Below are 16301 nucleotides of genomic sequence, written 5' to 3'. Positions count from 1 at the left end.
GAGACTGGGATTTAAAACTTACTAATGGGGTTACTAAACAATCCCAAAACAGAAAGCAAGAAGAGCCACATTTGGGTGGAAACACCAATCTGAAATTTCAATGCAATAGTTAGAGATATTATGAAGAAGTAAGTGTGTGCCCTTCAACATAATAAAAAGAATTCTTGCATAAAATGATGTGGTTATTTATCTACACATGTGCAGGTGCACACACACACACACACACACTTTCAAAATACATGGGGTAAGAAAAGACTTAAACCAGGATGATCACCCAGTTTGCTCTTTTGTTAAGGTCATTAGAAAATTAAGAAAAATTAAATAAAATAAATAGCTTGATGGATTTTTACCTGGGAAGTCCCACAGAAACAGGTCTAGCTACAGGACGGTGAGACCTCAGTGCTGACTGGGAGAGAACTCTCCTTTTGGCACTCACTGGTGAATCTGGATTTGCTGGAACCTCTTCATTACTGTGGGTAAAACACACACACAAGAATCCTGAAATTGTCTGAATGTTTTTTATGTCGAATAGGTGAAGTCGGTAATACTACGAGGGCAGATATGGTTAGAGAGCATTGTTTGTTTTATTATGATACACTAAAAAAAGATTTGTGCAATATACTTATTTTCTGTGGCCACATAAATAGAACAGTGTAATTCAGCTAGCAGAAATTAAAATGTATATTTTTATTTTTAAAGTATTAAATGGGTAATTTCCTTTTATGAAAGGATCAAAAAGACTTAAGTGGAAAATTAAACTTCACCAACAATAATTTCAGATGCCTCCTCCCCAAAATCCAAAGCTTAAAGAGTGACACAAACTATGGCACAGTAAGATTCCTCCTGAATTTGAAGTGTCTAGAAAAGTGAAGATTGGAAAAGGAGAAACATGGAAGATTCCACAGGTCCATTTAATTATATGTGAAGTCACTGTTTACTGCATACCAAATACGCTAGCTATCTTCACTTAAAATAAATAGAAAATGACTGATTAGGATCCAGCTCCTTCAGATTCTAGCCTCTGAATAACCCCATAGATCTTAAAGGTTTTAATGAAGCTTATTATTTCAGCAAACCTCTTTAAAGAAGGCTGATTCTTTAAGAGCTCAGCAACTTGGCCAAGAAGGAAAGAAAGAACAGGCCAATGCGTTATGAACTGTGTCCCCAAAGCTGTCTTCAGACACAAGATCTACACTCTGCAAGAAGTAGCATGTACAAACAACCTGACACATGTGAAATTATCGTGTCCCTGATAATAATCCAGAGATATCTTACCTTTCATAAGGATCCAACTCATATGGATCTCCAAACACAGACAGAGAAGCTGCACCGATATCTGCTCTCATCAGACCAAGTGAGGGCTCCATTGGTTTGTACATGGAAGGAAGCGAGGCTCCATGCAGAGGTTTACTAAGACCAAGAGTTCTTGCAATACGGGAGCGAGTACTAGCCTCATTTTTCACCTGCACAGATAAAGAGATTGGGTTATTTCTATATTAGGGGTAGGCACGTAGCCTGGGTTTAAAGCCCCGAATTCTTCACTTAAGTACAGACATCAGGTTACTACTGTTGGTAGCAAAAGAGGTGTGCATTTATTCTCTACATTTGTTTTAAAGCATTTATTAAAAACTTCTAACTATGGCCTACATGTCATTTCATAAAGAGACTGCACATATCAGATTTAAGTGACCTGATAAGTTAAGTTTCTAAAAACCTTTAATAATGTCATTCAAAATTGTCAATTCTATAATAAAGGCTGGAGGGACAGTTCTGGCTGTAGGATGTAAACTCTAGTTAAGGTAGCTGAGGACCAAAGTCAAGCTGGGACAAAGTATTCAGCATAGTTCACATGAGAACACTATCCACAACTGAAAGGGATTTTCAGAGCCCTTATGGCTGATTAACTGGGTTTGCAACAACACAAACATCCATAGCCTATTAAAAAGAATAGGTGGTGGCAATTTTAACTGAACTTGCATCAGTACCAAGTAAACACTACAGCTGAATGGCAAGGCATAACACAAAGCCTGCATGACACACTTTATAGTGTGATCCCTGCAGTTCAGGTAACAGGATTTGTCAACAAATCCAGCAGGCCTGCCTGGAAGTTGCAATTCGTTTCCGTATACAGCATCTTTCTGGAGTACACTGGACACATCCTGCACATACCCCCACCAGAAAAAAAGTTATCTGCTATCATTATAAGACAGTGTTTTTTCCATTGAATCCCATGTTATAGTGCTTTTACAGATGGCTGAAAAATGGCAGATACTGACACTGGCAGAAACTCACATGTGATCTTACTCTCATCTTTTTCCCCCTTCTCTTCTTTATCAGATGCTTGCGTCTCTTCAGCTGGGTCCCTGAACTCTTCTTCCCAGCAGAAGATTTTGTCTGAGTTCTTTTTTTGCCTCCTACTTTCTTTCTCCTACCTGATGGAACAAAAGACAACCAAGTATCTGGCTAAGTGCTGGCACTGCATTTTACCCTGTACTCCCCTTTTCATTCCCCCATGGCACACAAAGGCAGTTCAGAGACCTACAGTGTGCTGCAACAGTATAAACCAGCAGAGCAGAAAAAGCAAAATCATTCAGATTTATTTAAAAGCAACCTTCAAGACACTTCTGGGCAGAGGCAGTATGGGGAAAGAAGAAAACACATGGTATACTTCTGTAGCTGCACAGGTGTGGCAGCATACAGCTGATCTGGAGTACTGCATATGATTCAGGCTTATCTTCCCAAAGCTTTTATTCTTGCAGATGAGAACCATAGGAGGTGTCTGATGCCCTTACCTGTTTTTCTTTTCTGCCTAGTAGGAGCCCGCGGTGTAAGAGGACGCTGGTAGATGGCTGTGTTTAGGCCTGCTACAACTGCCTCAATTGTTTCATCCAGAAGAGAGGACATGAGGTAACTTGGCACGTGCTGTGTGGGGGATTAGAAGTTACATGATACAGGTATCTAAAGGTCAGCAACAAGTTAGTTATAAAAGCATTTGATGAAAAATGGATTTGAGATTTGTATGAGAAGCTACCAGATTTGTATGACCAAGCTGCCAGTTAAGCAATTATGTGACCTTTCTCACCTATTGACTGTCACATTAAGGAGAACTCGACCTTGCTCTTCAGCCTCGCTCAGTATTACAAGTCATGGTTCGCCTAACTGACTCTTTAAATTAGAACAATCCCAGAGACTGACATTTCCTCAGTGAAAAAGTTTGCTTAAGAACTTTCCCAAATCCACCTAACTGACCTCTGGCTTATCATGCAGCAAAGTGCAACGAGCAAAGACTGAAAAGCCAACACAGTAGAGATCCCTTGCCTTAAACTCCTCATTCTTTAGGTCAGATTTACCTAATACTGTGAAACATGTCCAGAGGCAGCATTTCAAACACACACCTCAGGGAATTCACTGAAATGGCATGTGAGTCCCACTCCAGAGCATCACTTCATTGTGATAAGCAGGGGCTGCTCCTACAAGGTTGCCGTGGTTAAACCCCAGCCAGCAACTAAGCACCACGCAGCTGCTCGCTCACACACCACCTCCCCAATGGGATAGGGGAGAGAATCAGAAGAAAAAAAAATGTAAAACTTGTGGGTTGAGATAAGAACACTCTAATAGAACAGAAAGGAAGAAACTAGTAATGATAATAATAAAAGGACGGGAATATACAAGTGATGCACAATGCAACTGCTCACCACCCGCCGACCGATGCCCAGTTACTTCCCAAGCAGCAATCCCTTCCAGCCCCACTCTCCCCAGTTTATATACTGGGCATGATGTCACATGGTATGGAACATCCCTTTGGCCAGTTTGGGTCAGCTGCCCTGGCTGTGTCCCTTCCCAGCTTCTTGTGCCCCTCCAGCCTTCTTGCTGGCTTGGCATGAGAAGCTGAAAAATCCTTGACTTTAGACTAAACACTACTTAGCAATAACATATCAGTGTGTTACCAAGGTTATTCTGGTACTGAATCCAAACCATAACACTGTACCAGCTGCTAGGAAGACAATTAACTCTATCCCAGCCAAAACCAGGATAAAAGGTTCAAATTCCTCTTCCTCTCTATACTCAAGGGTCAACCACATTTAAACAAACATATTTGAAGCATATGAATTCTGAACCACCAGCCTCAGAACATGAACTCGAAGCCTCCTTGCTGGGCAAACATAGCACCCTTTTGTTCCTTCCTTCAGTTGGAAAGATGTTAAGAGCAGATTTCTCTCAACAGGTATGTTAAGTTGGCCATGTCCACACCAACCATGTTCCTAAAATGCCAGAGTCATAGAACCACAGAATGGCGTGGGTTGGAAAGGACCTTTAAAGACCCCTGCCACAGGCAGGGACATCGTCCCTAGCCCCTCTCCTTTCTTCAGGCAATTACAATGCATCAAGATTTGATAAAGTTTCATATGAGCAGATGGAAAGATGCTTCTGATGCTTCAGATTATTCGCTGTGCTTACTTTCTACCAGAGCATATGCACTGGATCCTTGTTCATTTACAAAGTGTATATGTGGCACAAACACTAGAGAAGAATGGCTTTAGAGTATCTTGCAGTGGCAAAGAAGCTTCAGACTGCAAAATGTTTGAAAACAGAATATGCCAACAGAAATATATGCTTCAATTCATCTTACTATGGAAGCAATTTCACCAGGCTTCTCTGTTAGTGTCACTAATGCAGGCTCCAAACTATTTTGCTGAGCTATTTTTATTAGAACGCCATTGTTTTAAGTATCATGGGTGCCAGTAACTACTATATAAGGTTCTCTAACTTGGAGGAGAACAGGATGGAGTAAGGAGAGCTCTGAACATTAGCCTAAATACATTTATTTTTCTAGAAGGACCTAAAATAGTGTGTCTAGTTAACCACCACTAGTTTAGGCACCTACAGAACAACAGACGAATTACAGAACAAACTGCCTCCCCAAATACTAAAGCTTTCCAAAGATCTGAAATCAGCATCTCTCTGTGCTTTGAGGACAACACCTTACACACTCCTTAACCAGTGGAATTAAGTTTCAGTCACCTCAAGGTACAAGCTAGAATAAGATGCACTTTTATTCAGAGACAAAGGGTCTAAGTAATAGTGCCTTTCCAGGTATAGTTTGTAATATCTCTGCGTATTGAGAAGTGGAGCTAGGAACGGTTTCTTGAATGGGAAGTAGTGGGCTCCCAGGCTTACACTACTATGCAATGGTAAAGTCCCCAGGCACCACCCCTCATCTGCAGGAGACAGCCACACACTATTTCTAAAACAAGTAGGGAAAGAAAGAAACTAGCAGTTACCTTGCACAGCCTTTCACCTCAAACAACACTCCTCTATGGTTATTTTTATTTTTTTTTCTCAACAAATAGCCCTGACAACTCAGATGTAATTGCTTAACAACAATGCATTAAATCGTTCATCAAGTTTTTCTATTTTATTAACTCTTCTAAAGTTGAAATTAAAAGGCCTGGGTTTGGAGACAGGGAGGTTGGCAACCAAATAAGATGACCTCCACCACGGAGGACATAATGAATTTAAGGACTGCTAAAGCACTCTAGGAAGTCCTTACATCAAGGGGAAAAAAAACATGACAAAAACTTAACGCAAGCTAGATCTTCATTCATGGCACCTGTTTCAAACTGTACCTACTGCTGTAATTCAGATCATTTGAATTTGTTACAAATTTCTCTCCTCCCACTGATTTTGATGAGAAATTTAACAGGTAAACTCTGGGGAGCTAATTAGCAATAGACTGTTCTTCCCAACCAGAAGGTAGGTAAGATAATGGAAAACCTCCACTTTTCCCCCCAGATTTTGGCATTTTGTTTTGCTTCCCTTAAGCCTGTATTTATTTACTTTTATTTCTTCTGCCTGAAGTTACAGACTATAGAAGTGTAGCTCATGAAGTGAGGCGCTTTACAATCTCAAGCGCATTCCCTTTTTCTTTCTCACCTGACCTTTACAACTCGATTACAAGGCAAAGCTTAATCTGTCAGACCTCCCACCTCCAACTCAGTCTTTTTCAGTCTGTGCTTCACACTCCAAGAAGAGCCTTTATAGCAGACCCAACCTGAAATACCCAGCCAACTGACCAACTTGAAGAAATACTTAGTTTTATCCACTCTTCCCTTCTCCCTCTTTATATTTTCCTACCTTTGGAAAAAACCTGACTTAATACAATCAAAACGACTTGTTATTGTCAAATGAAGCCAAGTTTATCTTCATGGAATCACTGAGTAATTCAGGTTGGACAGGATCTTGGGGTGTCCCTCAGAAGGGTCTGACATTTCTGTTCACCTGGTCAACACTGAATTCAAACCAGGTTGGTTAAGCCTTTCTTCAGACAGGTGCTGAAAGCCACCAAAGATAAAGAGTTCAAAAACTGTCCAAGCAACCTATTCCCACAGTTGACCATCCCCAAAGGAAAAACAATTTTATATCAAGCCAGATACTCCTCTTCCTTTCAAAAGTTATAGAATTTCACACATTTCTACCAAATCCAACAGCAGCATTAACGAAGAACCAACTAACATATCACTAGTCCCATGGAGGTTATTTACAGGGTCTATTTACACTAAGTCACTATATGCTCCTGTGCAATTTAAGGCTTTTTATATTTATGTAGCTGACAGGTAGAGTGCTTTGGCTACAGCCAGAGGGCAGAGCAGGCAGGAGATCCCCAAGTTTGAAAGGTCTCCGTTTGCAGCATACTAATTGTTACCTAAAGGATCGTAATTATCCCAGCAAACAGAAACATCCAGAACCATCTCAGCTGCCGTCATCTTCAGTAAACAGTTCAATAAGTAAAGGATTTGATGGATTTCAGGTATTTGGGATACTTTCTTGCATAGATTCTCTGGTACCTGTTAATGTAGTTGAACTCACACTGCCACATCATTAAGGACACTAGCATCTGTTTTTTTTCATTTCAGTAAGAGGCTGATTTTCAGAAACATAGAAACCTTAAAATTTCAAAGTTTTTCTCTTCAGTTTGGCTAAAGGTGGCCAACAGGTTCTACTGCTATGGGAAAGGGGGTAGGAGGACAAACAAGCAAATACACAAATGTCAAATAAACATGCCCTGTCTCTGCAAAAAAGCTTGCTAAAAAAACCAGAACTGGTGCACAAACTGCATTAACAGCCACTGGGAATAAAAATACAATTTTGCTCACAGCTGAGGTGATAAAAATGCAGATTAAAAGAGGAAGCTACTGCAGATTTCAAAATAGAGAGTCTCGGTCATGTGCTGCACTCCATTTGCACATGTTCTACATCCCAATTTAAAAGAGCTCCACAACTACTAATCACTGTGCTGTGGACAGCCAACACAGACAGCTGAGCTACTTAAGGGGGGACTTATTTCAACTCTTCCACAACATTCTTCCAGAGGCTCATTAGCAAATACTCCTAAATACCTGAATTTGTTGCGCTGTTGTTATCCGGTTTCTGTTCACTGTTGCCCTAACTCGTTCACTCTGCCGAGTTCTGGCTATAGCTCGGGTTCGGACATGAGGGCGTAGTCTACTGGTGGTAGGAATAACATCAGCCATGAGGGCAGCAACCTCTTCTTCACTGACATGATCTGTATCTTGAAAGAAAAGATGCCCAGGTCACTTGTCTTTCTACAGGTGAAAGCATTTCCAGAATTTTGGAGAAAAAAAAGTTAGCATGCCCTTTCTCAAACCAGTCACCCCCAAAGCAGACATAATCCTCTCAAAAGGAAATGAGCACAGACACCACTGCTGACTGTTACACAGAAAGACAATTTTCTAGGTCACAGAAATTGCTGCTACCTTGGCAATCTGAGATCAGGATACTAATAAATCCTTTCCAATGTAATACAATGCAGTTGCACTAAGGTGCTGGGCTTGCCTCAGGAAGGTTAAAGAATGCTTATAAGCAGCAGCTCAAGAGGTTGTAACTGAAGATGAAAATCTTAATAAACAAGATCCTCTTATCAGTCAAGAGTTCAAGTCAACTCTTCAGGTTCAAGAGAGAATGCCTATCAAAACAATTATTTAAAACAGGTAAAACCAGGGGTTAAACATCTCTTCAAAACAGCACATGCTTCTTAGCACATGCATCTTAGATTAGATGATCTAAGCCTGGAGAAAAATATTTACTTTGACTGGATACCACAAAATCCTTACCTGCAGCAGCACTGACACCCATGGGGGCACAGGCTGGGCAGAACCATTCATCTACAGGGACTTCACTCAGAGGTGGATTAAGGCATTCCATGTGATACCTTGAGAAAAGAAAATAAAAAGTAAAATAAAAATCAAACAATGTGCTCCTTACCAAGGGAAGAGAACCTTTTACCTCTGTCCACATGCTACATAAGGTGGACACATTTTCTTAACCTTGAAACTATGGTCTATGCATCTGCTTCTACCAATCTCCAGAGAAACAACGCTACCTGATACTTATATAAGGGTCTTCAATTCTAGATGGTATGTTGATCATTTTAGGCTCAGAAAAGCTCAGAAAAGTGAGTGGTTTTCCCTCGCTGTATGGTGTATTGCTTGCCATTTGAACACAAGCTGCAACAAATGTGCAGAGCCAAAACTCATGGTGGCAAAGAGAAAGGAGAGAGAGAAGTATTGAGGTGCTGGGGAGACAGGCAATCAGAAAGCAACATCAGTTTCCGGCAAACCAACATAGTATTAATGTTACTGGTACTTATGAACATTTTATTTTGCGTCACTAGACACAAATCAACTGCAATGCCTTGTTATGTTGAATAAGCACATTGCATCCCACGTATGCCTGACATGATTAAGACAACTGGTGATAAGGATTTCTGCACAACTGCACAAGCTAGGTTGCAGAGCATTGGTCAGTCAGCTTCATACAGCTGCTTGCAGGACTGGAGATTAACCAAACTGACCTCCAAACACCATCCAACTGAGAACTGTGCTCATCCTTATCAAATCTCAAAGGGAAAGAAGAGAGCATGATGCTCCCTTAGGTAGGCCTTTTGAAGTGTTCTCTACCCAACAGGCTGAGCAGCTAGACTGAACAGTTTCACCAACCACCCAGGAAAGTCTTTCAACATTACCCAGCTTGGGTTCTGCAATTTGTTCAATTCCATTTTCAGCAATTAAAACCCAGCCAAAGCAACATGTGTTAGTAGCACAAATTTTTTGAAGCAACTCATGTTCAAGTTACACTACTAAAAAGAATTAAAACAGATTTCCCAAGTAAATGAGATGCTTCCCATGAAAACCAAGTGCTTAGACCAAGTTCCCTAGGCATGGGACACAGTGAGACCACAGCCTTCAAGTAAGAGTTTCAGCTTCAAATTAGCAACATTTCTATGACCAACTTTGTTCTTTTTCTAAAAGGGGAAACCCTGCTGTTATTTCTGATGTATTTCAGAGTTAAATGCTGTACTAAGTAAAGGAAAAAGTCTGAAGCTCTCTGTTTCACCTTCTCATGCCAAAATCCACTAACTGAGATGCTAACACATCTCAGTGCCTGGCCACAGAGTAAGGAAAGGGAAGGAATGTCCTATCTGACACTATAATCCCATTTTATAGCAATACAAAAACCCCAGAGATATTACAGCTGTTAATCTACCTTCCACCCATCAACCCAACTTCAGATTGTGTCTTTCAAACCTATTCCAAACCACATTGTGGTAAACTCAATTTGCAGCTAAACTGTCAAAACCGCCAATTTTATGTTTATACTAAAATATATTAATTGTTAATAAAAAATGGAATAACATGTCCTTCTTGCATGAAAGGGTACACCTTAGCAGATGAGATTTTACACTCTTTCAGAGATTTAAGATGAAGTTGAGAAAATAATGTTTGCAATAAAACATTACTTAAAAATTAGAGTAGCAAAGTATTTTCCTTCTCTGGGAAAGGAGAGCTTGTTCTCCAACTGCCAGCTACCAGGAATGAGATCATTTCCCCAAAGTAGTATTCAGACAAGTAATATTGTTAGGTTCAGGCTGATGTCAACAAAAGTACTTCTAGCAAGACCTTCATTACATACTTTTCAAATTATCTCTGGGAGTTCTGAAGTCATGTTATGACCCACTTGACAAGCAAAGACTTTCAGCCCTGAAACTTGGGACACTGGAGAACCTATTGCAACAGCTATCTAGAGTGCCCTGGATAGGGAAAGAACCTCATCACATGGAAAATCATCATAACAAAACCCAATGCCAGATCTTACAGAAGTATAAGGTGATACTTGTTCTACAGAAAAACTCAAAGTAAACTGATTTTACTCACACTCATTCTCTCAGGTTCATTTACTTGCACTCTTGCACCCACCTACTCACAAGCACAAAGACTCCGTGTGCCCAAGTGGTCTGGCCAGGATTATTTGTGTGCAACACAGAGGGCAAGAGAGACTGGCCAACAAGCCCTCAACATACCTCTTGGGCTCTGTGACTAGCAGTGAGGAACTGATTTTGGACTTCTTTCTTGTACCTTTAAGGAATGAATGGATACTTCTGCTCCACTATTTTGTCTCAGTACTCATGAACAATACGAAAAATGACATCTATTCTTCATCTTCTTGACACCTATCTCTATATCAGTGTTACTCTCTTCTTGCTGCCTGCTAACCTCAGTGAAGTCACACATTAATGTGCCACACCATTAATGCAACTAACCCTTTTTCTACTGTTTGTCCAAGTATCTAGACATGTGCACTTTTGTATTCCTACCAATCTTAATGCTATAGCTACACAGTTCAGAAAGTTACATAGTCACATTCCAACAAGTCTTACCTGCAAATGGTTTCAATGGGAAGAGAGTTGATTACTTAAGCCATAACTTAAATTCGTAAGATAGTAGCATTATACCACACAGTTTAAACATTGTGGAAAGCCACATCTAGCTAAAAGCAATAGAAAGACAGGGTGACTCCATTGGCTTTAGAATTGTTGGCAAAAATAACTGATGAAATTTTCACTCCAGTGTCAGGTCAGACAGAAAATGTAGAGGAATAAAACTAGGAGTTGAAGCAAGCTATTATACATTTTTCTAGACTGGATCTCAGCCACAGAAAGCTAGTAAAAACAAGTTCTTTCTTCAGGAAGTGCTTCCAGAAGTACTAACTCTAGAAGTCAAGCATTTATAAAGAATTTATTTTAGGAAAATAAGAGAAAAATCAAAAACTGTATCAGACTTGGAAAAAAAAAAAAAATAATCAGAGGAACTACTGAGAGACCATGAAGGAAAATCTGAAGCAATGCCCTGAGTTCAGATAATGCTTATGAAAGGTCAGAAAGAACTGAAAGACATGACTTCAGATAAGACCTATGAAACACTAGTTTTGGTTAAGTATTTTAAACTCAGTGTTCTGATGACACGCTTAATAATATTTAGTGTTCCTGATTTTGTCCCTTCTCCAGAAGGTGAAGCAGTGTATGTGGATACTACAGAACACAAAGTCAAAACTAGACTTACCAGGCATCTAGTTAGCTTGCTAGAAGTCATTTTTGAAAGATTATTTTACATATTCATTGCTAGCAAGTATCTTTCTTTGTTCAATGGGTAACTTCTGACATCATCAAACTGATAATGCTGCAAGACTGATTAAACAGTATAAGAGCTTTAAATTCTAGCAGAAGACTTTAGGCCTAAAGTTGTATTCAAGTATCTTGATGCCTCTACTTAAACGCTTATTTTATTAATCAAGGAGGGAGAAAAACCAGTATGTTAGGCAGAGACAGAAGTAAGCAAGAGTAAGGGAATCATTTAATAGCTGTGGCTATAAAGAAAAGACCTCAAAATTTCATGAAATTGTGAATCTTAAGCACTTGTCCCACACAGCACTAATGCCCAGTCAGCTGGGACGAGTCATGAACCCTCTCAAGGTGACATAAAGCCTATATGTTTTTTTTTTACCCTCCATGCACCCAGATGTTGCATGGATGAGCACAAACATCTTCATCACTTGAAGCTATGGTCACTTGTTTCAGTGGTCTGCAGCACTGATGTGTGCAGGACGGTCCACACGTATGCTTCTACATGACCAGAAAAGGATCCATCACATCATGGGGATGTCTGTGCTATAAGCACATGGATACAAGTCTGGACACATGATGAGCCTGAAGAGAGTAGCAAGGGGCAGCCTACAGACCAGATAGTGCCTGTGGACAAAACACTGGCCAGCACTGCACTGCCACCTGCAATCATGCAGGTGCTACATTTATTTCAACCTTTCTTACCCTGCATCGCAGCCGTCACACAGTAGCAGGCGATCCTCGTGGTCACTTCTGCCACACACCTCACAGAAGGTTGGATCATCCTCTCCATCATTACCCTGAGTTTTCGTGTTCTCAACAGGAATCTAAATAAGAGGAATTCACATTTTATGCAGAGTGTGCAGAATTTTAAAATCCATTGTCACATCAACAGCACCTGCAGCAAAATCTGAAAGTGAATGAACCAAAATGGCTGCTACATACTAGAACCTTCATTTAGTTCATTCAGCACATGTAGGACATGATCAAATGCTTAAAAACATTTACTGAACTTGTCTACTGTCAGATACCAACAACCATAGAAAACTGCATTTTAAAAACAGGTGAAACCAAAATTCCAGAATAAGATCAGAAGTAGTCAAATGAAAAAAAAGCCAAAGAAGACAAGAGAATAGAGCACGCTTAGCTTCCCCCCCTACACAGAGGATTTAAATGTTAAATTGCTCTTCTGTTAAAAATGCGAACACTTAATAATAAACCATCAGTTTATGAAAACAGAGCATCAAACTCCTAAATGTCCCCTGAAAACCAACATGCTTCTGATTATTAATAAAGAGCAATGACAACCCTTCAATATTCTTTTGTGAGAAACTAGTAGCTCACTCAACCTGTGCCTTTAAGTGCTCTACTATTGCCTTGTGTCTCTCTTGCCTTACAAACCCAACTGCTACACAGCATAGCTGGTAGCAAGACATAAAGGAAGAGATCATGTATAACCTAGATTACTCTTATTCATAGTATAACAGCACTTGCAGTATGCGAGGCATTTTGCCCATGTGGACAGACTTATCAATGCAGAACAGCTTAGAGTCAAATGTCCGTTACGCAAGAATGGCATGAAGGTTATGAAAACCACCCTTTTTGCCATCACAAACGATGCCACGCTTCAATCCACACACAATACTGTGGGAAACGTGGTTAAGGAGGAAGAAAAATTGTAACAGTTCCTTAAAAGGCAATCTCAAAATAGGAAAGAAATAATTCATCCAGATACCAAATACCAGATAAACATGCTAGAAGTGTAAACCTCTGAATAGCTATTTTGTGGCAATTGGCCTTGTTATTTGCTACAGTAGAAAGCTCACCTTTTTTAAGATTTTACCACCAAAACGTGCCCGAATGCTAATGTACTTAAACAGGATTCGATCCACTGGACAGGAGTTTGCGTTCTAGAAAGAAAAAAATTATTTCCCCTTAGAGTTAATAAGCACATCTCTTGATTCAATTTTTAAAAAGGTGATCTTCAATTATGAATGTAATAAGCATTAAGTTAATGTAGTAATCATTTTAATGGCTATTGGTCTTGATATTTCAAGTACTTTAATCTGACTTATCTGGTTTACAAGCAAACTATTGTATCAGAGAAAACACACATTTTTAGAAAAGCATTTATTATACTGAGGTAATTTAATTATTATTCAACTGCCAAAAAACCATAAAAAGTTCTTCCAAACATTGCCTTGAAATAGTGTTCATGTTTTAGGGCATTTTCTTTCTTTTGGATGAATGAGCAACTGGAAATGCTTACAAATACATTCAGTAAGAGTGATTTCTTGATTTTTTGATTTATTTTTTTAAATTTAATTACCACTGGTACTGCTGCATCTGCATGCACAGTAAATTTTGTTGTAATTCTCACCCTGGATTATGATTATGGGAACCACACAGTTAGGTGGCAAGGAACTCTGAATTGAGAGCAAACTGCTGATTTAGTCAGTATTCTTTTATATCTTTTCTATGTTTATAAGTTCACTGTCACAATAGACCCCCATCCAACCGTCACAACATAGAATTCAACAAGAGATAGATATACAGAGAAATATATACATACACACACAGAGAAAACCAGTATTACTGGTGTCTTGACTTGGAAAAAAAAAATTTGGATGCCTAGAAACACACTTGCTTATGACATTAGAGCTTTCAGAGAACAGGACAGATCAGGATGGGTACAAGAAAAAGATCCACACTTCACAAATACGAATCCTGCCAAATAGAGCAGTAACCCAAGTCTGTGTAAAAAAGCTTAAGAAAGCAAATATAAATATCACAGTGTTTTGTTCTCATTACAGCAGAACAGCATGATCAGAGGGGAGAGAGCAGAGCACACCAGAAGGCCACAGGACATCAGGGACAAAACAGCTCACCTTAGACCATTCCACAATGCAGTCCAAGCAGAAGTAATGGGAACAGTTCTCAGGAGTCCCAACAGCCTGATCCCTAAACGTGTTGAGGCAAATGGGGCAGTTTTCGCCATCCTCATCAGATGAAATGTTCGCTCCATTTATGTGTGGCTCTAATTTCAGAGAATCAGTCATTCCCCTCACAGAGGCCTCAGTTTCTTCCTCTTCTTCCTCCTCTTCATCATCGTCTTCACAATCTTAAAAAGTGAGAGATGAAAAGCAACTCTTGTGTGCTGCAGGGCTTCAGCAGAGAGGACAGAGGGGGTGGGCAGGATGGGGTACCAGCTCACAGAAAATTCCAAGTAAGCTTATTTTAATAGGGCTGCAAGGGCAAAGCGCAGCCTCCCCAGTTTGCAGCAGTAATTTTTGCTGTTTTCTTTTTTCCTAAATCCCTTCACTAAAAAGCAATGGATTACCCTGGTGAAAAATAAAGCCTGATAACGTGACTAGTCTTGCAAGAGATTAAAAGAACAGACAGCAGAAAAACAACAGATTATCAAAACAACAAGAGAGTAGGATATGTCAGGCTACCACTGAACACTGAAGTTAAAAAATAAAGTTATAATAAAGTTATCATGTACCCAACTTTTTTTTCTGGGCTCTTTTTTTTTTTTTAAATAGACACTCCAGAGGACAAGAAGCAGCAATATGCTCAGCTGCAGAAGAACAGATTAAAGATTTCACCAGTAAATCATGATTTTGAGAGTCAAGGGATCTGGGTGCCTAGCTGGAGGCTGCTTAAAGAAGCTTGGTTTTGAGTAAAATTAATTATAAACACTCAGCACACATTACTGAAAGGTGTGTTTATTTTTAGTACAAAATAGAGACGTGTACAAGTCTTTCCCTAAAACCTGTGAATTAAGTTGACATTTTCAAGAAGCACTGAAAAGTTACCCAAACCCCACTCTCACTTAGAGTTGTTTCATTGCTTGGGTTTTGGTGTTTTTTGGTGGCGTTTTTTTTGGGGGTGGGGGGTGGGGTGGGGGAGGCAGCTGTTGTTGGGGTTTTTTGGGGTTTTTTTTACACATAACGAAAATGGAGTTCTTGTCTTTCTGTCTTTTCTATTTAATTCTCCTGTCTGGACATAGCAAAGAATACTCTAAACAATGGATTAATAAAGCTTTTTGGCACCTGGTGTCAACTTTTTAGTCTGTTTTCAAATCAGTCTAACTAGTAACTTGGAAAACTGTGCTCTTGCCTTCCCAACAAGCTTTAAGATGTGATAAAAAAAAATTTCTATCCAAATAATAATTTGAGTGCAGCAGTTTCAGAAGTACGTGCATCTACAGAGTATGTTTTCAGTAAAATTAACAAGTAACATCCGCACTCCTTTTTCAAAGAAAAATTAGTCTTCTTCCCTCCACCCTAGGCTTAACAGCAATAGTAATTTATTTCCAAAACTCCCTATCACAACATTCACTTTAGAGCCTCATGCCAAAGCAAATAAATAAACACACTTTTTATAAGTGAAAAAACAGCATGAGCCATTGTTGCAGTTTTGACTTTTTTTTCTACTCATGCCGGGGCAGAGTTCACTGCTACTGACTATAACTACACCACTTTGGCTAGCAGATAGTCTTCAAACATACCAATACTTTAAAAACTCAGGAATTGGGGAGTGTTACTTGTTTATTACTGTAGGATTTGGGCATCGACCTGACACAGCAGCATCTGTGTATTTACATTCATGGTTAATTTCTGGAGGAAAAGCTTTCATCTTCCTCCAATTATTAAAAAAAAAAAAGCCTGTTAACACACATTAATAGACCTACCTTCTAATTCTTCATCTTCACTTTCTTCCTTGTCCTCCTCACCTCCCTCTCCCTCAGTGTCATCTTCTTCCTCCTCACTTCCAGTATCATCTGAATCACAGCTATTTCCACCATTGCTTTCTTGAAATG

General features: G+C 39.6%; 1 protein-coding gene across 4 annotated transcripts in view; it reads right to left on the bottom strand.

Annotated features, from left to right (window-relative positions):
- The window catches only part of PHRF1 (PHD and ring finger domains 1), a 34675-nt gene that overhangs the window by 10628 nt on the left and 7746 nt on the right, over window positions 1–16301 (bottom strand). For 2 of the 4 annotated variants that reach the window (XM_049819674.1, XM_049819675.1), the window contains exons 3-12: window positions 16173–16292; window positions 14365–14597; window positions 13303–13386; window positions 12182–12303; window positions 8133–8230; window positions 7398–7570; window positions 2793–2922; window positions 2293–2432; window positions 1276–1463; window positions 351–470 (exon numbers count right to left, since the gene is read on the bottom strand). In XM_049819674.1, coding sequence (XP_049675631.1) covers window positions 351–470; window positions 1276–1463; window positions 2293–2432; window positions 2793–2922; window positions 7398–7570; window positions 8133–8230; window positions 12182–12303; window positions 13303–13386; window positions 14365–14597; window positions 16173–16292 — 1408 coding nt within the window. Of the gene's footprint in view, window positions 1–350; window positions 471–1275; window positions 1464–2292; window positions 2433–2792; window positions 2923–3350; window positions 3911–7397; window positions 7571–7775; window positions 7950–8132; window positions 8231–12181; window positions 12304–13302; window positions 13387–14364; window positions 14598–16172; window positions 16293–16301 lie in introns of those variants that run through there. The other 2 variants (XM_049819676.1, XM_049819677.1) reach the window with 2 other exon arrangements.

This window comes from Accipiter gentilis, chromosome 17, assembly GCF_929443795.1.
Source record: "Accipiter gentilis chromosome 17, bAccGen1.1, whole genome shotgun sequence".
Classification (NCBI taxonomy): Eukaryota; Metazoa; Chordata; class Aves; order Accipitriformes; family Accipitridae; genus Astur; species Astur gentilis.
Note: the sequence above shows the minus strand (reverse complement) of the source record. Positions and strands in the feature narration are given on the sequence as shown.